Source organism: Pseudorca crassidens, chromosome 2 (genome assembly GCF_039906515.1).
Source record: "Pseudorca crassidens isolate mPseCra1 chromosome 2, mPseCra1.hap1, whole genome shotgun sequence".
NCBI lineage: Eukaryota > Metazoa > Chordata > Mammalia > Artiodactyla > Delphinidae > Pseudorca > Pseudorca crassidens.
In genome coordinates, this window is record NC_090297.1 from 87,853,825 (window position 1) to 87,877,330 (window position 23,506).

The window sequence follows — 23,506 nt, forward strand, 5'->3', positions numbered from 1 at the left end:
AATCTACTCTAGCTGTAAGTGAAATTATAGTAGTCATAATTATTATAGTCATAAAAATAGTTTTAAAATGACATTTACTTCTCTACCTCTCTACTTAAAAATTGGTCGGACTACTGTTATGAACATCCATGTGTCTGAGGCTATATGGTCATACATGACAGGCTCTGAACAGTATTTCACATCCCTGGCCAATGGTACTGACCTGATCCCCTTCCGTTTTCTTCCTAGTGTTCAACAATGTTAAGATTATTTTGCTTTGTCCTTCTACTAATGGCATCTTTGTAAGCTTGATCAACCAGTTGTAATATTCATAAACAAAATTAGTAATGAGCTGTTAATTTGTCAAAAGCTTAGCACATACCTATTGTAGTTTTTAACAGTTTTGAAGAAGTGAACCCTTCTAAGCGAACCAGGTTAATCATAAGTAACTAAATGTTTTTTTCTTGAAATTGTATTTCAGTTGGCGCTGAAGCCAGGGTAAGTCTGACTATTATGTTGTTCATTTGAGTAGTACACAATTAAGATAAATTACGTGAAGGTGTGTGATTCTGTATCAGGAATTCTTAACTTGGGTCTGTTCACCCTGAAGTTGTTTGCAAAATTTTCTTTGACTACACATTTTTCTAGGGAGATTCCACAAAAGGATCCATATTTCCTGAAAGTTTAAGAACAGTTGTTCTATATGAAAACAACATAAGTAACTAAAGAATAGTTTCACAGGTTAAATTCAATAAATATTTACTTAATCATCTACTTATACCATTTTACTGATGAAAGTGGCTGTGACATTATTGGTGATTTTGCTTTTTGAAGCATCAGCACATAGGATTACAGTGTTTAATTATGTTTTAATGTATGTAACATTTTGCTACATCTCTTATTCATTGCAGACCATTTAGGACAGTTGAATTGAAAGTGCATTCTGACATTTTAGAATATTTCGGGTTTTGTTGTTAAATCATTACCATGTATTAGCAGATAGCTTATAAGTATTCTTGGTAGAGGCTAAGAGCCAAAGAATTACTTACACGAGTTATTTGTATTATCAAAGATAGAATTTTCGTTATGATTTTTTAAAGTTTTCTTTGTTTTTATTGTGATCTTTATTGTTTTGTGAATACAGTTGTGAGTCTGCATCTCTGACAAAGTGAAAAATGTCCATTTTTTCCACAAGTGAATTGGTAAAATGACTTTAAAAATTAGATAGAAAGCAAGGCATATGTGTATTGCTTTATTGGAAGTACCTGAAAAAAGTAAAATTGGCATTTCAGATATGCCCAGAGATGCAGAGCACCAGATACTTATTCCTGATATCTCTGATTTTAATCAGAATAAGTAGGAGTCAAAAATCATTTCAAATGTCTGGACCTAAGCTCTGATCATTTGCACTCTTCACCTGCTAGGATGGCTGAAGGAGTTGCAGAATAGCTCTTTGTAGCCCCCAGAGAGCAGCCTCTGGTTCCTAGAGTGCAAGCCATGAAGAGGGCCATGGTACCTTTCAAAAAGCAGCTGTTCTTTGAAATCAGTAGAGCATGCCTAGAAACATCAGGATGTATATATGTCCTTGGCAAGCTTGTGGCAGGCAGAACCATGAATGACTTACCTCCTTACCTCCTTGAGTCAACATTTGCTTTAGGTTAGTGTGTTTGAGGGTAAATTAGTAAACAGTTTTCTCAGTTTATATTTCCAGTTTGTCTTACTATAGTTTGAAGACCTGCTTTCCAATATCATCTGTGGAAATTCACTTACGGTTGAAGTGTTGAAGTTAAGTAAAAAGAATAGCTTTTCTCAAGTATCATTCTGATAAGTATATATGATTTAAAATTTTCAGTTATTTAAAAGCTTGAGTTGTCTTTTGGCATTTTTTTGAATTAGAAGTGTCAATTAAAGTAACAGGTGACCATTTCAGCCAGGGCGCATCAAGATCCCTGAAATGGGTTTATTTCTTTCAGAGCCAGATATAGTAGCTTATTCTTAATAATAGGTCTACTTTCTCAATAGTGTATAAATACAGTTATGAATTCTACCACAGGAAATACTTCTTAGGGAGTCTTTTTAAAACAAGAGGTGGTCTATATTTTATCATTTAGCTCTATAAATTGAGTAATTAGAGATTACCCTAAGACCGGTCTTGAGCTTAGGCTCCGTCTTAGACTTTGGTGACAGTTTGATTTTTGTGTTGATGGGGGTTTTTAAATTTTATTTTAACTTTTTAGTGAGTTTAGTTTGTAGTCATATGAACTGTGTAACCAATTCGGTGTTCATGGGGATAAGCACTTAACGTAATGATTTAACAGTCAGCCGCATATTTTCCCCTCAAGAATGGAGAGGGATGCAATAGATTGTCATGTTACTTATCTTTTCAAAATTTACCTCAAAGCAGTACAGTCTCAAGCTGTAAACCTTCTTTATTTTTTTAAGAGTAAAACTTGATCTCACTATACTCTTTTTTTGTTGTTGTTGTTGTTGTTTTTGTGGTACAAGGGCCTCTCGCCGCTGTGGCCTCTCCCGCCGCGGAGCACAGGCTCCGGATGCGCAGGCTCAGCGGCCATGGCTCACGAGCCCAGCCGCTCCGCTGCATGTGGGATCTTCCCGGACCAGGGTATGAATTCGTGTCCCCTGCATCGGCAGGCGGACCCCTAACCACTGCGCCACCAGGGAAGCCCCTCACTATACTCTTGTTGAATATTTATAGGAAGTGTATTCCACTCTGTTTAGGGGCAATCTAACCAATACCTCTTCACTTCTGTAATATACAAATATTGAATATCTCTTTTAAATTGATCCATAATGTATCCATAAAATAATTCTGAAGTCTCGCTGCAAATTAAGCCAAAGTGACTTAATTAGTATAATGGTGTCTCTACATGTTTATGGTGATTCATACTTTCAGGATATAAAGGATCAGTTTTCTTTTTGTTCACAAATGTAGTAAACCTTGCCTTGCCTGATTAAGGTCATAGAAAATAAGAAAACACCAGCTGACTTTGTGAGAGAGGAAACATGATGCCAAATACTAGTAGTAAAGCCTTATTTCCTCCAGTTATTCCATAATGTGGCAGGATCCCAGGAAAGCAGCTCTGTAGTTACGATATTCTCTATAGAAATTTTTGTTTTAGTGTTCTTCCATGGAAAGCTCCAGGTCTTAGATGTCTATAATTAAGAATCTTTGTCTTTTTTTGTGTAAGACTTTTACATTAAATTATTTTAGTAAACTTAGTTATATATTGTTCAGAGAAAATTCAGTGTTTCTTTCTGAAGATTTATTTTATCCTCATTCTCGATTGATAACTTGTCAGTATTAAATTCTAAGTTCAAAATTATTCTCCTTCATACCTTATTTTTTTTGTTGTGTTTTTTATTTCCCCAACTTTTATTTTGAGAATTTTCAAAACTACAGAAAAGTTGCAAGAATAGCATAATATCTATTTGCCCATCCCATAGATTTGTGATTCAGCAATTGTTAACATTTTGCCACATTTGATTTTCCTTTCTCTATATATATTTTTTCATTTTTTTCTGAACCATTTGAGTTAGTAGTAGACATCATGACACTTTATCCCTAGAACATTCAGGATGCATCACCTAAGAATAAGGATATTCTCCCACATAACCACAATATAATCATTATATTCAGAAAATTTAACACTGATACAATAATATTGTGTAATATATAGGCCAGTCACATTTCCCCAATTTTCCCAATAACATCCTTTATAGTCTTTTTTTGGATGCAGAATTTAATTATTACATTTAGTTGCCATGTCTCTTCTGTCTAGAATAGCTTTTTGTTTATTTTTGATAATATTGACATTTTTAATAGTCTAAGCCTTTGTTTTGAAGAATGATCCTCAGTTTGGCTTATTCTCATGGTTTACTCACATGATAACATTCTATTTAATAAAAAGGATTGTAATGCCCAGTTACTGGTGGAATTACTTCTTTCTCCTGGCCAACAACCCATATAAGTCCCTGATTCATTGATAGGAATATAACATAAGTTATTAAAGTCCATATTCCCCACAATAACTGCTGGATTCATAAACTCATATTGATTGGACAATCATAGATGTGGAATTTGAGAGTTAGATGAGGATTTAGGTAAGAAATTAATAGTTTACCCCTAACTGCTAAGAGAGGTAAAGTGACTTAAGTCATTTAACAGCTACTGACTCTCATGACAAGGGTTATCAGTCAGTCCATGAGCATGAAATACCCTTTCTGTACTAGGCATTGAGCTATGCATTGCGATACTAAGATGGTTAAGATTGGATCCCTACTCTTAAGTAACAGTCTGTGGTAATATATGCAGTGTAACTACTGCAACGAGTGTAGCTCCAGACTTGGGTGGGCTTTGCAGTTGCCTGGATTGACTGATCCATCTCTTATATGCTGTATTGGACTGTAAAATGGAGATAACAGTATCTAACTTGAAAGGTTAGAAGGGGTAAATAAGATTATGAATTTAAATCATTCTAAGTCTTTAGTGATTTTTTTATTATTTTAATCTCATGTATGTGTACAGTAAACCCATGTGATAGATGATACAGTAGCAGACAATAAGAGTATAGAGGAGGGAGTTAATAGGGGAAGTTGCAAATTTAATTAATGAATATATTACCCTTTTAACAATATTTAAATACAGTAACCATATACTGAATGCCTAAAGTGATAGGTAGAGGAGACTTACAGAGTAATTCATTTCAGTTCTGCAAACACTTATTAAACCCTTTTGTGCTATGCATGTACCACATGCTCCAGATTGTAGAAGAATAAAGCATAGGGCCTGCCTCAGAGAGCGTGAGCTTGAAAAAGGTAAATTTAAGTTAAATAAAATGAAATAGGTACTTTACAAAACAAAATATAACTTTGTAAAAGTTATCTAGTGTTATAGAAGACTAAATAAGTAGATTTTTAAAAGGCTTAGCCAAAAGCCTAGATGATGAAACCAAATATGTTACCAATGGAAAGTATGCTTTGGGAAATGGAATTAGATTGGAGGGTGGAGGTGGGGTTAAAGGAGATTGTCCCTGACTTCTGAGGTTGAAGTTAGAGGTGACTGCCATGGAATCATCTCTCATGCCTCCATAAGAGGGAAATTACTCAGCTGAATGGACTTTTGGCATAGTAATTATTACGCTTTTAGGCGGAATATCTTGGCATTTGGGGTTGGGTACGTATTAGTTTATGTTCAAATTTGTCTCCTTCAGAATTTTCCACTGTGTACCTCTTAATTCTTTTGAGAATCTTCAAATGTCATATGTTGATATGATCTCATTATGCTGAACTTTCTACTCTTGATGCTGTAAACCACGCACTGGTCAAATATTTGCCCCCTACCTGTCTGTTAACCCTCTTCCCTTAGTCTTTCTGCCCAGGCCATGACCCTTGTATTCTTCCCAAATTGTCCTGGAATTTTGATTATGGATCGGTATTCCGTTAAAACTTAACATCAAAAGTCCTGCCTAGAAGTTTCTGTAATTCCAGATTAGTAAAATATTTTAAAAATTTGTCAGTTTTATTAAGATCTTGTATTACTTTTGAATTCATTTAAAACAGGATAGATGACTATGGGTATAATACAACTCTCAAAATTACTAGTACCTTAGGGCAAGCAGCTGTCTCTCTCCCTGCCCTGCCTTAACACGCACACACGCACACGCGCACACACACGCACACACACACACACACACACTTTTTTTCCCCCAACTCTGGGAAATATGAGAGAATGGCTTAGGAGGGACAAGCATATGCAACTACCTATCTTTTACATAGTTTTTCTCTTAGATAAGTAAAACATTTTCCTCTTATTTATTTATTTTAAAAAAATATTTTATTTTTATTTATTTTTTAATAGATCTTTATTGGAGTATAATTGCTTCACAATACTGTGTTAGTTTCTGTTGCACAACAAAGCGAATCAGCCATATGCATACATATGTCCCCATATCTCCTTCCTCTTGAGCCTCCCTTCCATCCTCCGTATCCCACCCCGTAGGTTATCGCAAAGCACCGAGTCCATCTCCCTGTGCTATGCTGCTGCTTCCCACCAGCCAACTATTTTACATTCAGTAGTGTATATATGTTGGTGCTACTCACTTTGCACCAGCTTTGCCCTCCCACCCCATTTCCTCAAGTCCATTTTCTGTGTCTACCTCTTTATTCCTGCCCTGCAACTAGGTTCATCAGTACCTTTTTTTTTTTTTAGATTCCATATATATGCGTTAGCATACGGTATTTGTTTTTCTCTTTCTGACTTATTTCATTCTGTATGAGACTCTAGGTCCATCCACCTCACTACAAATAACTCAATTTCATTTCTTTTTATGGCTGAGAAATATTCCATTGTATATATGTGCCACATCTTCTTTATCCATTCATCTATCAATGGACATTTAGGTTGATTCCATGTCCTGGCTATTGTAAATAGAGCTGCAATGAACATTATGGTACATGTCTCTTTTTGAATTATGGTTTTCTCAGGGTACATGCTCAGTAGTGGGACTGCTGGGTCATATGGTAGTTCTATTTTTAGCTTTTTAAGGAACCTCCATACTATTTTCCATAGTGGTTGTATCAATTTACATTCCCACCAACAGTGCAGGAAGGTTCCCTTTTCACCACACCCTTTCCAGCATTTATTGTTTCTAGATTTTTTGATGATGGCCATTCTGACCGACGTGAGGTGATTATTTTATTTTATTTTATTTTATTTTATTATTTTTGGCTGTGTTGGGTCTCCGTTGTGTGCGCGGGCTTCCTCTAGTTGCAGTGAACAGGGGCTACTCTTTGTTGCTGTGCGCGGGCTTCTCATTGCTGTGGCCTCTCCTGTTATGGAGCATGGGCTCCAGGCGCTCGGGCTTCCGTAGTTGTGGCTCACGGGCTCTAGAGTGCAGGCTCAGTAGCTGTGGCTCACGGGCTCCAGAGCGCAGGCTCAGCAGCCGTGGAGCACGGGCTTAGTTTCTCCACGGCATGTGGGATCTTCCTGGCCCAGGGCTTGAACCCGTGTCCTCTGCATTGGCAGGCGGATTCCCAACCACTGCACCACCAGGGAAGCCCCTCTTATTTAAAGTACAGTCATGACTATTAGAAAAGATTTAGAAAATTCAGAACAACATAATAAACAATTTTATGTCACTTAAAATCACTACCTAATATAACTGTTGTTAACATTGAGGTGAGTTTTTATTTTGTTCTTCATAGTTGAAATTACACAATTTTATATCCTCCTTTGATTTTTTTAAATTTAACATTGCCATAAACATTTTTACTTGTCATTAAAGATTATCAATAAACAGTTTTTGGCTGCATATTATTCTGTCTAATTTATATACCATGATTTGATTATAGGCTATGTAACTAAAGGTTGAACATTTAGATTTCCATATTTACTACTATAAATGATGCTGCTGTGAACATCTTTGTGGTGGAGCTTTTACTGAATGTTTGGTTATTTCCATGATAGAATGTTATGAGCTATTTTTAAAATTATTTGTTTATATTCTTTATATTGTTATAGCATCATAGTGCTTTTGTATTGGTTTTCATGAATGCTTTACCTAGTTAAGATATTAATCTTTTGCTATTTCTTGCATAGTTTACTCATTTTGTTTTCTTTAAATTCAGCTAATGCTGTACGTGTTTTTCTCAAACTAGTATGCCTAAAACTAATCTTTTATTCTTTCCCTTTTCTTCACTGTCCAGCTGACCAAGGCAGAAACTGAAATCTTTTCATCTTTGATCTTCTCTACCCTCCTCTGCTACATCTAGTCATCCACTGACTGAGTCCTTATTCTACCTCTTAAATGTTTTTTTGTAGCCATTCACTTTGCTCCATCCCTACTCCCTCTATGTTATTAATTCCTTTGCAAAGCTTTCCCAACACTGTCCTTGAATGATTAAGTGTTCTTCACTTAAGCAGCCACTTCCAGGCTTTTGGCTCTATGTGTATATTTATACACATTGTTATGAAATTATCATCTTACTTTTTATCAGTATTCCTCAGACAGTTTTCCAAGGAACTCAAGTGTTGGTGAGATACTGTCTCTTATATGACAGAGGATTTCATGGTCAAGTTTGGAAAATAATATCTTCTTGGAGATTCATAATATAAATAATATAATATAAATTAGCATGTTAAAGGCCCTGAGAAGTTCTACTTGGCATTTTAATAGATGCTGAGTGTGTGTGATGGTGAACAAAACTAGTTTGGAGCTTAACGAAATCCTGTGGACATTTGTTTTTACCTTATCTATTTGGTACTGGGCATTACCCCTTCCTTCCTAAAACTGCTGCTTTGTCATGTGACACTGTATTCTCTTGATTCTCCTGATGTTTCTCTGATTGTTCCTTTATCTTCATGGGTTCCTTTTCTTCTGCCCACTGCAGTTGACCCATGAACAACATGGGTTTGAACTGCCTGGGTCCACTTATACATGGATTTTTTCAATAAATACATGCTACAGTACTACATGATCTGCAGTTGGTTGAATCCACAGATGCAGAACCTGGATACGGAGGGCTGACTGTAAAGTTATACATGGATTTTTGACTGTGTGGGGCTCGGTGCCCCTTAACCCCTGCATTGTTCAAGGGTCAGCTCTACTTAAATTTTGGTGTTTCTTGGGGCTCTGTCGTAGCCCACTGCTCTTTTCAGACTTCATCTCACCTACTCTGGTGGTTTCAAATATCACATTTGCTGCTAACTAATTGTTTTAATCAGCCCTCAGAGGACAATAGAAATGTTTTAAGTACAAGGGTTATCTTGTAGATGGAATCTGAAGTAAATCTGAGCCTCATGGGGAAAAAAGAGCTAGGAAGCTACCAGCTTCCACTAGTAGACAACCAAGCTAAAAACTTGGAAGTCTTCTTGACTCTCCCTCCCACATTTATCAGATTCTTTCAGTTTCAAATCCTAAATTCTTATTTCAGTTCCCTCCCCTCCAGCATCCATGCCACTCCCCTATGTCATGCCCTCATCACCTTTTGTTTGAACTGATTCTAATAGCCTGCTTCTGCATGCAGTTTGCTCCTGTTACATCCTTTAGGAAATCATCGTGATGTATTGAAAAATGCAGGTCTCATCACACCATTCTCTTGCTTAAAACTTCAATGGTTTCCTGTATCTCTAGAGTGAAGATGAAAAACTCCTTACCAAAGCTTAGAGGCTACTTCTTCTGCCTTCCTTTCAGCCTTAAACTGTTATGGCCGTTGTCTACTTCGTCTGGTTTTTTTTCTCTGATGTGATTATCCACACTACTTCATTTTCTTGCAGTAACCTTTCCTTGCTTCCTAACTTGTATATATCTCTTTTACTGCATTTACATATAAGCAGATGATTATTGTGAGGCCTCTTCCTCTCTAAACTGTGAGGTCCTTGAGATCAGGGAGTGTGTTTTACTGGTTTTTGTAATCCCAGCACCTCTGGTACTCTGAATGTTTGTTGAATGAATGAGAATGAATACACTCATTCCCAGCCATGGTCCTTCAGCTCTTATGTCTCCCAGCCCCTACCCCACCTCTGTTGTCTCTGATTCCTCAACTGCAGGTTCTCATACCAAGGGGGTTTTCAGGTACCTGTATTCTGCAGGTTGGGAGAGACATCTATTTTTATAAAATGATGTAGCATCGTTTTTAGTGTATAGAGAAATCCAAATACTATTAATATTTTGCACATAAGACTACTGAATATATTTTTAAAACTTAAGTATGACATTGTTATATGTATTCATTAAAGTTGTCTTTCTGCTATATAAACTTGTTAATGGAGACTGAGTTAATGTTATTGGTCATTTGCTTTTCTATCAATTTAATATTGCCCTTAGAAATATAAAACCCAGCAACTGAAGTAATTCTTAAGATATCTCTAGCAGCAGTATAAAGTTAATTTTGTAATGTCTTTCTTGTGTATATCAAGTCCAAGATCTCTCATATACTACTCGGGACTTTTCTGCTTTTGAACCATGTTGGTGTCTATTACCATTCTTGCCACATGATTCATTTATGTTTTGGGATGAGTGCAGTAGCCTCTTAACTTTCCTTAGTTTTGCCCCCTTTTAATCTATCTGTTACATCTTTGCCGGAATGATCTTTCTTAAAACTTTCATCTGATCACATGAGTCTTACTTAACATCCTTTAGTGGCTCCCCATTGCCTTCAGGATTGAACATAGACTCCTTAGCATGGAAGTTAGCCCTGTGTGCCTCTAGCTCATCTCTCAGTACTCTCAGTGTGCAGCCCGTGCTCTAGTTGTACTGAACCGTATGAGTCCTGTAATGCCTCCTGCTCTCAAGCCTTGCCACCTTTGTGCAGGCTGCTTCCTTGACTTCTGCTGTCCTCGTTCCCACTCTTGCTCCTGGCCTACTTCCTTTCAGCCTTCCTCCTGGAATTCTGATACTCCCCACCCTACTCTGGATTCTGTGTTCCCATTGCACACGGTGCTTATATAATGTATGTATTTGTTTCCTTGTCTGCCCCCATCACCTTGAGGACAGGGACAGTGAGTGTCCAGATATTTGGCATAGTGCCCAATACATGAATGTTCTCCATAAATATTTATCGACTGTTGTCATTGTTAGTAATTCTGGAATGCACCATTAATGTTTTAAAACTCTGTTTTTGTAGCCTCAAGGAATAGGTTCTCCTAGTGTTTATCATGCGGTTATCGTCATCTTTTTGGAGTTTTTTGCTTGGGGATTATTGACAGCACCCACCTTGGTGGTAAGTAATCTTTTAACTTATTTATCACTGACTTTAAAATTTCTTTTTCTTTGGTTTCAGGAGGGAAATAAGTTTGGGGAGGAAAAAAAGGCTCTTTTTTCTTTCCAAGGTTAATTCTCCCACCAATATCGTCAGCCCTTTAGTACTGTATTTTACTGGTTTAGTTGTCTTTTCCAACCTTTACTTCTTCCTTACTTTTTAGCAGGGCTTGGGCAGGTGTGATTCTTCTGGTGAACACTGGACAAGTTTAAGCAGGGCTCAGTCCCCGCTCTGGGGAAGGTGGAAAGGATTCTTATACTGACAAGCTTAGGAAGAATGGTGTCTGTGCCCTGAATCACTCAACATTATTATTTTGAGATTCATTCCTGCAGTTGCATTTTCCGAATACAAGTTTCTTTTAGTTTAGGCAGAGGATCTAGAGGTAACCATCTAGAGAGGTCATTCTTTTCATAGCTCTAAGCTGATTTTACTCAAATATTCCCAGGTTTAGAACCTCACAAAAAGACCTCCCTGCCAGACCAAACATCTTAGGTGATAGCTAGTTTTCTCCTGTCGGTTTAGATGAGGGGAATGGAATGAAGGAAGGAGTAATGGTAGACCTCTATGATATCTTGAAAGGTGTAATCAGGATAAATGTACAGCTTTCTAAATCCCAGAAGAACAGATTTTTAAAGAGATATACTTCCTTGTTTTTTCATGAGCTTGTTTGTTGATACACAAAAAAGACTTTTATAAAAAGTTCATAAATTGATCATATATAGATAGATTGAACTAGTCTACTAATCATTATGATTATGACATTTGTAACCACATTATACTGTAATAACCTGATGTCAAGGGGCTACTGTGGTGTTATAATAACTGTGTTCTCACACCTTTGTATTAGTTTTCTAATATTAGAGTGTGCTTATTTATAATCTACCAATTTAACATATAAATCTGTCTGGTGGATCATTAGTCCTATGGTTTAAAGTACTTGAGCTTTGTAATAGCAGTTTGTATATATTTATATAATGATGAGTCCAGGCACTGTAAATACGTCTAAGCACTGTAAATACATTACTTTAAATCCTCAAAACCACTTTATCAATGAGGAATTAGCCTCATAATGATGCCGAAAGCTCAGCCTCTCTGTACACTGGTGCCGAGTCAAATCTTGGAGGCAGAGTTTTGGGTGAAGTAGAAGAGAATAGCTTTATGGCTTTGCCAGGCAAAGAGGAACACAGCGGGCTCCTGCCCTCTGTGAAACTATGAATATGTGTCCCAACCTGGGAGGATTTGATGAAGAGTTTTATAGCAATAGTTCAAGGGTGGAGTTGATAAGATTAGGTAGGGTATGTGTAGGGCCTGCACTCCTTTAATCTCTTCTCAGGTAATCTTGATGAGCTTCTCTGGTTCCTTTAGTCTGGCCTCAGTTGGTCTTCTCTGGTATGGAGAATGCTGACATCTTCCACTTGTTGGTTTTAATTCTATAAATTCTATAAACCATATTGTTATGTGTGTCCCTTGAGATGGAACCAGGATCCTGCCCCAAGGCTGCACTATTGTTTCTTGACTGTTCCTGCCTTGACTCTGCATCCCTTCCCTTCCTGGATTAGCAACTGTTCAACTGTTCAAATCTGCCCTTTGGAACTCAGGGAAGGTCATGGAGCTGAACAGAAAGGCTCCCTGTGCCCAGGAGACCCTACAGGGTCCTCCTCATTTTCAATAATACAGATGAGGAAATTAAGGTTTAGAAGAGTTAAGCAACTTGTTACTCTGATAGTAAACTGCAGTTTTGGTTTTAAACCTAGGCTTGTTTTGTTCCTAGTGCTCAGTCTTGGAGAATACTGGTAGCAAGTGGTTCATACCCATGTTTTAGGTAGTTGAGTTTATCTGCAGCGCAACTACTAGCTAAGTAGAGAGATTAAAATATTGGGTAAACTGTGAGCAAGCCATCCAAAAAAAAGCTTTTTGTGATGATTCCATAATTTGTCATCATGATTTGAAGTGCATGTAGCTGTTTTTTAAATTCGTATCTCATTTATATTTTTTAGATATCTCAACTTTTTGTCTAACTTTGGTATCATTTTTTCTAATTGGACAAAAAGATTGTCTTCTTTAAGAACAAGGAAGAAATCCAGTTATTTAGATATAACTGCTTGCTTGTTAGTTCATTTTTCATAGCTATGGGAAAACTGTGTGCTTAATACGTTCTTAACTATTTTTTGTTGATTAAAAAATGGATAGTACCTTTGATTTTTCTTTTTCTCTCTTTTTTCTTTTACTTTTTAGAATACTGAATTGAATTATGGTCAGGAAAATGAAAAGTGCTAATTTGGGACTTAATGAATTATTTTTCTATTGCCAGCATAAATACATATCTTAGAATAATTGCTATAACATTGTTGCCAATTATTTTATTTATGGAAAGACTTCTTTCGCCCCATTGTTGTTGTAACAGTTACTCTTAATTCCCATGTTTTTTTTTAATACTTGAATATTTAAAAATGGTGAAATGATGAGGTGTTACATGGGGCAGTTGTCCATAATATTATCATAGTCATAATTCTTTACCTTTTTCAATTTTTCACTTCATTATTTTTTTTAAATCAAGCTTTCTCTCATGAAAAATAAGTTCAAGTATAAATGAATGTTAAGCTCAGAGTTTTATTTTTCTGATTCTTTTCTCATCTTTAATGTATACACATTTTAAAAAATAATTGCAGTGTTTGTGCTCTACATTTTTTTGCTTGATGGGGAAAACCGTGGGTGGTTTAGGCAAAACAAGGATTGAATTGTAGAGATTAGATGTATCTAAGTGTTGAGATTTGTTATACTCTTGGTACTTACTGGTGTTTTGGCCTTTGGGCATTGGAACAGCAAGAATCTTTGAAACATCATTGAAAAATAGTTGTGTATGGGAAATCTATATATATATACAGTTCTCTCTCTCTGTTACATATGTTACTTTTTTAGTAATTAGAAACAGTGTCTGCCTGTTGTAGACCATTAAGCAATGTGAAATGTGTAAGAACAGGAGAGTTCTCCTGCAGTCTTACTCATCCCTCCAGGCAACCATCAGTTTAGGAGATTTTGGCTTCAGGGTAGGCTTTACCAGCCCCATTAGGACAGATTGGCCAACTGGAGATGAAGGTTTCAGCTGTTAGAATGTGGTATCTATTAAGTCAGTGATTTTTTTAAACCAGAGGTGAATATTAGTGATACCTGTTTTTGTTTTTTCCCCCAAATACCTGGCCTTACAACCTTTCTGGCTGAAATCAGAGTTTTCAAGGGGGAGGCTCAGGCATGTATATTTTTTTAGAAGTGATTCTCATATATCTAGTATATATCACTAATTAAGAACCAATATACTAATTCACTGTGGGCTTTTAAAAAAGGTTTTGCTCATTTTGAGACTTTCTGCTTGCAATTTTTTATTGTTGTTGATTTTATTAGCAGGCTTTTTCTCTTTGTTTTGAACTCCTATACTCCCCCGTGTTGGGGTGTGAGGAAAAGTGAGTTTTGGGGTAGAAGGCACCAAATTGTAGCACTTTGCTCTCTTTTCCAAAAGTCTGTTAACCTTTAAACATTTTATTTCTGTCTTACGTGTTTTGAAACTGATTATAAATGGTGCCTGCTAGAGAGTCACAGCTCTTATTCATTTAAAAAGGGAAAGTGAGGATGAAGATATATTTGAGTTTATTTGCATTTTATGTATCTCTCTCTTCCCATACATAGCTCTCAAAAATTATAAAATTTAAGCATTTCAATTTTCAAAGATACTCTTTGAATTAATTCATTTAACGGATAACCAAATTTAAAACATATTAATTATAATAAATGTTTGGTGTTGGATTTATAGTAACCTTCATTTTAAAAAGTAATATGAAGTTAAAAGAAATTAAAAAAAAATTTCATGTGGTTGCAATTATCTTTGAGTTTTAAGCCCATGGAGCTTGCAGAACACTGTTCTAGAATACAGTAAAAGAACAAAGGCTGCGTTCTATGTGGAGGACCTGCCCAGGGCAGGATGGTGAAATCTCCAACAAGGGGATTTACGTTAATTACACAGAAGAATTTTATATTGACATTTTTAAGGACAGTAATCTAACACTTTGAGAGGTTATGACTATATGGTTGGTTCATAGTGGGTGTTCAGTCAGTGATTATTGATTGACTAAATAATATACATTTACATAAAGAGAATTAATGACAGTTGGACTAAGGATCTATAATGCTAAGAACTGGTTTCACTTTTTGACAGACCTATGGTTCTAGAAATACTAGGCCAATATTTGATGGTTCAGGTTGCTAGATGCACAATCCATGTTATGGAGCAAGACCCTGCACTCCAGTCCTCCAGCATCTCTTCTATGGCTTAGCATTCTTTGCTCAGAGATAGTCCTGAAGCATTTAATAGTTTAAGGACTATTTACTCTCAAAATTTTTTAAGTTCTTAAAAATTTTAAGATCCATAAAATTTATTGGAAAATGACACATTGTTTTCCTATTCAGCCCCAGTGCTTAAGGGTCCCCCAGAATCAAAAATCTTTACAACCAACATTTTTATTACTTCTTATATTAATATTTGTCTCTGTGTTAAAATTTTTGTTAAAAAAAAAAGTGAGGGTTTGTTTATCTTTAGCTATACTCCTTTGGAGGGGTTATAAAAGTTTTTATTTTGTAACATTTGGTTTAACAATTTGCATAATTGTCATGTTATATTAAGTCATTTTGAAAGCAGAATTTATAATCTGTTAATTATGAACATTTGTGAACGGTTAATAGTGCCTCTATTGATGAGGCACTAATAGAAATAAAAATATATAAATATATAAAAAAATATAAATATAAAAATATATTAAATGCAAAGTGTAGTAGATATAGTGCCTGTCTGCCCTTAAGAAGTTTGAAATATAATTGAAAAGAAATATTTATCAAATACCTGAAAAGATGAAAAATACAAGACCTAAGTAACAGAGTACTGTAATATAAAAAATATTAGAAAGCTATATGTGATGACCAAGGGAGTGCTGTAATCACCCATTATATGGTCCTAAAGGAGAAATTGATTGCTTTGGACAGGAAAGTTTGGTAGCAAAGGAGCAATATGGAAGATTTTGGGGTCGACTAGATAGGGAAGATAAGGGGAACAAACATTTATGGTAGATAGGATATCATGTGTAAAAGTATGAATATTGGAAAGCATAGGAATATTTCTAAAGTAGTGAAAAGACCAGATTGATTGGAATGGAAGATGGCTTGGCAAAGTGAATTGTTAGAAATAAGATTTAGCGTATTACAAAACTTCTTGTAAGCATTCGTTATGTCCTTCTTTCTTTTTAACACCAAATCCATTCTTTGTCCCTAGAAAGAATTGGCCCTTAGTAATAACTGGAACAAAAGCAGATTTAAGTTGTTATGAAAGGTTTGGGGATAAGGAGTTTAAATCTTTTTCTCTAGTACAAGAACTAGCAAACTATGGCCAGAGCAAATACTGCTAGTACCCTGTTTTTGTAAATAAAGTCTTACTGGAACACAACCATGCCTATTCATTTACATATAGTCTATGGCTGCTTTTATTGAGTTGAGCACTTGTGACAGAGACTGTATGGCCTGCAAAGCTAGAAAAAACTGAAAATATGTACTGTCTGGTTCTTTACAGAAAAAGTTTGCACCCACCTTCTTTGGATCCATGGGTCTTCACTATAAATAATAAATAATAGGGTTTTTCAACTATCGAGATTTGGGGCCAGATGATTATTGTGGGGGAGGGCTGACCTGTGTATCGTAGGATGTTCAGCAGCCTTCCTGACCTCTACCTCATAGATGCCAGTAACATATTTTCTTTCCCCTGACCCCCGCCCTCCCCGATCCCTCATGTTATGATAAAAATGTCTCCAGACATTGTCAGATGTCCTCTGGGGGTCAAAATCACCCTCCGTTGAGAATCACAAAATATGTGAATATCATAAATATGTGATTTTTTCCATATTAGTGATTTTCTTTGAATACTAAACATTTCTAATTTTATTTTTACATAAAAGCTAATTTTTGTTAAATTTCTAGTTATTGGCAGAAGAGTAACTGAAGAAAAGCGAGCCTTCTAATCCTTCTAAAGGTTTTACTTGCAGGATGTTAGAAAGTACAACCAGCATAGTTTTTCTTCCTAAAGAGAAGATTTTCCGACCTGTCTCATTCCCCACATTGCCATTCTCTATTGTTTTTATTGAGAGACAGTATGGTATAATGGAAGAAGCATTGGCTTTAAGTCAAGCAAGAACTCAGTTGCCACATCTGTAAAGTGGTAATATCTAATTCATAATATTGTTAGGATTAAGTAAAAGTATATATAAAGCCTCTGATACATAGGCTGTGAAAATGGTGGTTGCTGCTTTTTATTTTTTTAGTTACCTTTCCCGCAGTTACTTTCTCAACCAATGAGTTCCCAATGGTTCACTTGTTACCCAGTGAACAAACTGATGCCATGTGGTGTGAGACCAGGCCTTGGAAAGGATAAAGAAACTTGTTATACATTTTCATGGGTTGGGATTTTTTTTTCTTTCTTTCTTACCTTATGGAATCTCTAGGTCCACTTTTTGGCAATTAAATTTTCCCTATTTATTCTCCTAGTCTCCTATCTTAGATAATACACCTGTCTGTAAAGGGAGTTATAAGTCAGTCCGTTATATGTTGGAAGCAGGATAGCATAGTGATTAAAAGCATGGACTTTCAAGCTTGACTTCCTGTGGTCACTTTCAGTTTTGCTACTTACTATGTGATCTTAGATAAGACATTTAACCTCTCTGTGTATCAGTTTTCTAATAGGGCCATTACGAAGAATGAAAGGAGATAATGTGATAAAGTGCCCAATTTAGTGCCTTGTGACATAGTAAATGCCGTATAAATGTTTGGTGTTATTAGTATTTACTCATATGCATAGTGTCATACAAACCTGAAAATTTATATGAAATAAAATTGCATTGTGTTATGAAGGGATGTTTTACGTTTTACTAGGACTAAAATGTAGCATGAGCTTTTTATTTTGTTCTTATTCTTTAGGTATTACATGAAACCTTCCCTAAACATACATTTCTGATGAATGGCCTAATTCAAGGAGTAAAGGTAGGATCAATCATATATATATATATATATATGCATGTACACAAACATGCACAAATATACTTATGTAAATATATGTAATTCTGCCAGTTTATTAAGTTAGTTGATCAATCTCCTAAGTATTAATTTTTACAATTGGAGTATATCTTGGGGGATTACTTAGCACTTTTTAAATGAACTGGGTTTTAAATATGATTTGACTTACATATAGCCAACTATGTATAATAATGATAAACCACATCATAACAAATTTCCCCTGTGTTTTATGTGTTGGCACTTTCTTTACAAAGATCTGAGTGCTTTTTGTAAACTAGCAACAAGAATATAGATTGAAGAGAAAAGAACTATTTAAAAAATGCATGAGTATAAAATATATCAATATGGTAAAGTTTTGATTATTCTACATATTCTTTACTCTTGGTTCCATTTGATCAACAAGTTTATAAACTGATAATTAGCATATGATATTCCTTCTAGAATTGCTAGAGTTGTGGTTGAGAATTCATTAGAACGTTTTGTGTTTAATATGCTACCACAGCCCGCAGATGGTTCTGTATGGTCTTGGGAAATTGAAAAATTATATACAGACAAGAAACAAGTTGTTTATCTAAAGTTTGGTGATATACTTATTTTAGAAATAAACTTGTTTAAAATTCTTCTGTGGTAGTAAAATGATTTATTTTTGGCTCATCAGTATACATAGTATATGTATTTTCTTCATTTAACTTTTTTTTTAGGGTTTGTTGTCATTCCTCAGTGCCCCACTTATTGGTGCTCTTTCTGATGTTTGGGGCCGAAAATCCTTCTTGCTGCTAACAGTATTTTTCACGTGTGCCCCAATTCCTTTAATGAAGATCAGCCCATGGTACGTGCACATTCAGATTATAGCAACTAAATATCAACTGTTAATTGTTTTCTGAATATTCCCTTATTTTTTCCACTTTTTTTCCATCTTATCTATGTAGGTTTTTAATTTATTTTTCTAATACATTTATTCTTTGATACACATAAGAGGGCCTTTAAAAATATAGTAGCTAAGTAATATAACAGTAAGTAATAAAGTTTTTTGAACTAGATGCCACTATAGGAAGCATGTAGACTACCAGTTAATCTGCTTTTGGATTTCACAGCCCAAATTTCAAAACAATATTTTAGGTACTGGATAGGGTTGCTAACTTTTTATTTTCTTTTTTTTTTTTTTTTGCGGTACGCGGGCCTCCCACCGCTGCGGCCTCCCCCAATGCGGAGCACAGGCTCCGGACGCGCAGGCCCAGCGGCCATGGCTTACGGGCCCAGCCACTCCGCGGCATGTGGGATCCTCCCGGACCGGGGCACGAACCCGCGTCCCTTGCATCGGCAGGCGGACTCCCAACCACTGCGCCACCAGGGAAGCCCTAACTTTTACTTTCTTAAGTAGGATGTTAAACACAACGTTTATCATCATTATCTATATTAATTAGGAATAGATTTTGTTATATATCAGTAAAGTCCCAAATAATCGTTTCTTAAAAACAAGGAAATTCACTGCTAATTTCTCTCTCCATGTAAAAGAAGTCTGGAGTTGAGTAGTCCAGAGCTGGTAGGGCAGTTCCCGGGAACCAGACTTTTTCTATCTTCATGCTCTGCCATCCTCCACTATCACCTCACTGTCCAGATGGCTGCTTAAGTGAGCTCCAGCTTGTGTCACCTTCAGGCAGAAAAGATGGAAGGAGTGGCTACAAAGAGCATACTGCCTTCCTTTAGGGAAACTATGGAATTCCCACCCAACCTCTGCTTGCGTCTGTTTGGTCAGATTTCAGGCATACGCTGCTCCTAGTTACAAGAGGCTGGGCTCTTGGCCACCCTGATTAAAATCAAGTCTTCCACTGAGGAGGAAGGGAGGGAAAGCTCACAAAGAGAATGATTTTCCCAAGATAATAGAGCCCAATTTAGTTGTAGATTTTTTAATTCTTTGACTAATATTCTACTCCACTTGAATATTAATGTTAGTTAATTCTATATCATAGATCGGCTGTATTTCCATGGTGAATCTAGAAAGGTCAGGGCTATTTATGAGGCAGGATCTTCCTTCCTCTCATAGGTGAGATATAACTCTGAAGGCCAAACCCTTGATGAATGCTAATCATTTAAATGAAATCTTACCAAACAAATCTAGGGCATGAACAAGTTATTTGCTGTGGAAAGCAGCATGTTAGAAAAAAATTGGTAAGCAATAAAGTCCCGGTGGCATGATATTTTGAAAGTGCAATATGATTTCACTTGATTTTAAAAACTAAACATCAGCATTACAATAGAGACTTCTTATTCTCAGCCAGGTATTTTTGAATCATGTATAGCAAAATGTAATTTGCTTTTTAAAATAGCTTTTGTTCATTTTATTTTGGACACTGCCATACAGGTTGTTTTGCCAACATTTGAAGAACTAAAGATAGCTTATGGAAAAACATCTAGTTTCTATATATAGACTCAAGATAAATATAGACTAACTTGTCCCTCAGTTTTATTTACTGGATTTTGTTTTTTTGTGTAGTACTGTGATGGGAAATTGTAATAGATGAATTATAGTAGACTCTAGTTTGTTGCTATTTTTAGTAGAAACAATAACAAAGCCACTTAACAATTCAACAATTGGGTAAAAAATTGACCTGAATACATTTTCTAATTTTAAGTATTCCCGCATAGTAGCTGAGTTGCTATCGAAGGCCCACATCTAGCCCTGTTTACATAATATCTGGGGCTTATGATTTATAGAAGAATTAATCTATGAACTGTCCTAGTAAGCTGTTGACTGAAATTAGGTATACGTACATTAGTTCACTTATAAAAATGAAGATTAAGGTAATAGTAATTGTTTTCTAACCATTTTTTGTCAATTATCTTTCAATCCTAGGTGGTACTTTGCTGTTATCTCTGTTTCTGGGGTTTTTGCAGTGACTTTCTCTGTGGTATTTGCATATGTAGCAGATATAACCCAAGAACATGAAAGAAGTATGGCTTATGGACTGGTATGTATTTTTAATCTGTACCTTTGTGTCTGCTGAAAAACACCATGTTATTGTCTTTTATTACAAGGAGTGCAAGCCTTTGCATTATAAGATTTATTTTTGCATAAGTACATTTTATAATAAAATCATCCATTAGACTACATTAAATTTTTTTTCAGTACAAAGCCATGTAAGTTTTGATATTTTCATTCAGTCAGTATTAGTCACACAGATTTGAAATTACAGTGGAATATTTTTACCTTATATAAGTTCTTTTTAATAGAATACTAAAAGAACTATTTAATATGTAATGAGTTTTAAAATTAATATTATTTAATGGCTAATCTAAAATATAATAGGTTAACACCCATCTCAGGGATCCCAAACCTTCTTGGTGGCTTTCTGGGCCACACAGAGTCTCTCTCATATTTTTTCTTTTTTCTTTTCTTTCTTTTTTTTTTTTTTAATAATTAATTTTTATTGAATACGTCTGACATAATAACATTATTTAACTTTAAGGTGCACAAAGTGTTACTTTGATCCATTTATATATTGTAATATGATTGCTGTTATAGCTATATTTATCACATTACATAATTATAGTACAATATTGTTTATATTCATTTTACTTTGCATTGGATCTCTTTGGCTTATTTACTACTCCTTGCAAGTTTGTCTCTCATATTCTTTTGTTTTTGCTTGTGGACATGTGTTTATATCACTTTTAACGGGGAAGAATCATTTATAGCTAGATTCAGCCCAGAGGCAGTAGTTTGCCAAATTCTGGACACTTAATGTCTATCGAATCTAGAAATAAAATAAGTTAACAGATCACTGTTAGCCAGAAGTAGGACAGTGATGAGCTTCAGCAGATAGGGAGCAAGCATCTTTTGTTAAATAAGGACTGAGTATTGTGTCAGGTTGAATCTTACTTTTATGAGAGTCTGTTGTCTTTGATTCAAAGATCAAAAAATATAACGAAGAATCATGGAATTAAGAGGATTTGGAGGGAAATACCTATAGTGAGAAACATACCAAAAAAACTAATGATCAGTTGTAAACTCAAGAACATTAAATGATATGAAGTTAATGATAGCCAGGATGTTTTAAAACAGCTTTATTGAGATATAATTTACATACCATAAAATTTGTCCATTTTATGTGTATAGTTAAATCAATTTTAGTAAATTTATACAGCTTTGCAACATGCCCACAGTCCAGGTTGTTTCTGTTTTTCCTAAGGTAATTTATTTTGTCATAGCCAAATCTTTGAAATTAATAGTTTCAACCTGGAAGCTTTATGTATTGAAGGCACATCTAGTAAATGACAGTTTCAATCTTCTAGAAATAATATGGCTGCAGATAAAAGGGAATAAAGTGATCTTTGTGGTCATCTTTCTGTCTGGCCAGAAAAAAATAGCCACCAGGGAGGAGAATCGAGGAGAAGGGAAATGACATGAAATACCTGCACTCTGATTAGACCTTTGCTCTCTCCTATTCCCAGATACCTCACTGACGCTTACAGTGAGAACCACTGCCCCTTTCCCAACTCCAGTGCCAGAGCTCTGCTCATAACCCAGGTCTCTCTGAGACCACAGCCCACTGTAATGAATTTTTAGAGCTACTGTAACAAAATACGACCACAATACAGTTTTAGAACATTTCCATCAGCCCAAAAAGTTCCCTTGGGCCCATCTGCCATCCGTCTCCACTTTACCTCTGACCTCAGGCAATCACCAGTCTACCTTCTGTCTCTGTAGTTTTGCTTTCAATAGAAATTTCATATAAATGAAATAATGCAAAATGTAGTCTTTTGTGTCTGCACTTAGCATAATCTTAGGAGGTTTATCTATGCCGATACATATATCAGTAGTTCCTTTTACTGCTGTGTAGTATTCCACTGTACAGGATATACCACATTTTGTTTATCCATTCACTAGTTGATGAACATTTGGGTTGATAGCTAGATGTTTATAGTTATTAGAATTTTATGTACTTGTCAAATAAGTGCTTGTGTAAATAAGCACTCCTGTGAAGTTTAAATCCTCCATGCAAAAGTCAGAAAGAGCATACAAACAGAATAAAGCACAAGAGTAGGGAGCAGAAGCTCATGCACCTATAACATTAATTTCTAATTATCCTCTGAAGAATGTGGTCTCTATCATTTGTTACCTGTTGTCACATCTATTGTTGATTTGCAGGCCACTGTCCAGTAGGCCAGATATTTCTGGGATTAACAGTTTTTCTCCCCCTGTTTTCTATACTTTAATCTGCATCTTCACCAGACTTGTATGGGCTTCCTCAGGATGTTAGAGAGACATGGTTAGAGATGGGCTCAATCCCAAGGATGGATGATCTCGTTCTTCCTAACCCTGCCACCTAATGATGACCAAGTTCAGATTTGTGCTGCGGCTTAACACTATTACTGCTGAAAAGATAAACTTTAAAGTCTTTAAGCTTTATTTCAGCCAGCTTTAAATATGTATCAAAGTAAACATTCATTTAATTTTAACTTTAATATTGGGGGAAAGATCCCAGTGGCATTGGATTTCCTTAGAGTATTGTTTTAGACTCGGTTCACAGAGCACTGTGGGATTATGGAGGCACCCTAGGGGCCAGCATGCCTGGCAGTCGGGGTGGGCTGGGTGTGGTAATCCAGGCCCCCAACCCTTCTTCAACTAAAACAGTTTTTTATTTTT

At 35.7% G+C, this 23,506-nt stretch overlaps 1 protein-coding gene across 2 annotated transcripts in view; it reads left to right on the forward strand.

Moving 5' to 3' along the window:
• The window catches only part of MFSD14A (major facilitator superfamily domain containing 14A), a 46,473-nt gene that overhangs the window by 11,175 nt on the left and 11,792 nt on the right, over window positions 1–23,506 (forward strand). For both annotated transcript variants that reach the window (XM_067727023.1, XM_067727022.1), the window contains exons 2-5: window positions 10,624–10,719; window positions 17,764–17,826; window positions 18,561–18,688; window positions 20,714–20,828. In XM_067727023.1, the coding sequence (XP_067583124.1) occupies window positions 10,624–10,719; window positions 17,764–17,826; window positions 18,561–18,688; window positions 20,714–20,828 (402 nt within the window). The remainder of the gene's footprint in view (window positions 1–10,623; window positions 10,720–17,763; window positions 17,827–18,560; window positions 18,689–20,713; window positions 20,829–23,506) is intronic.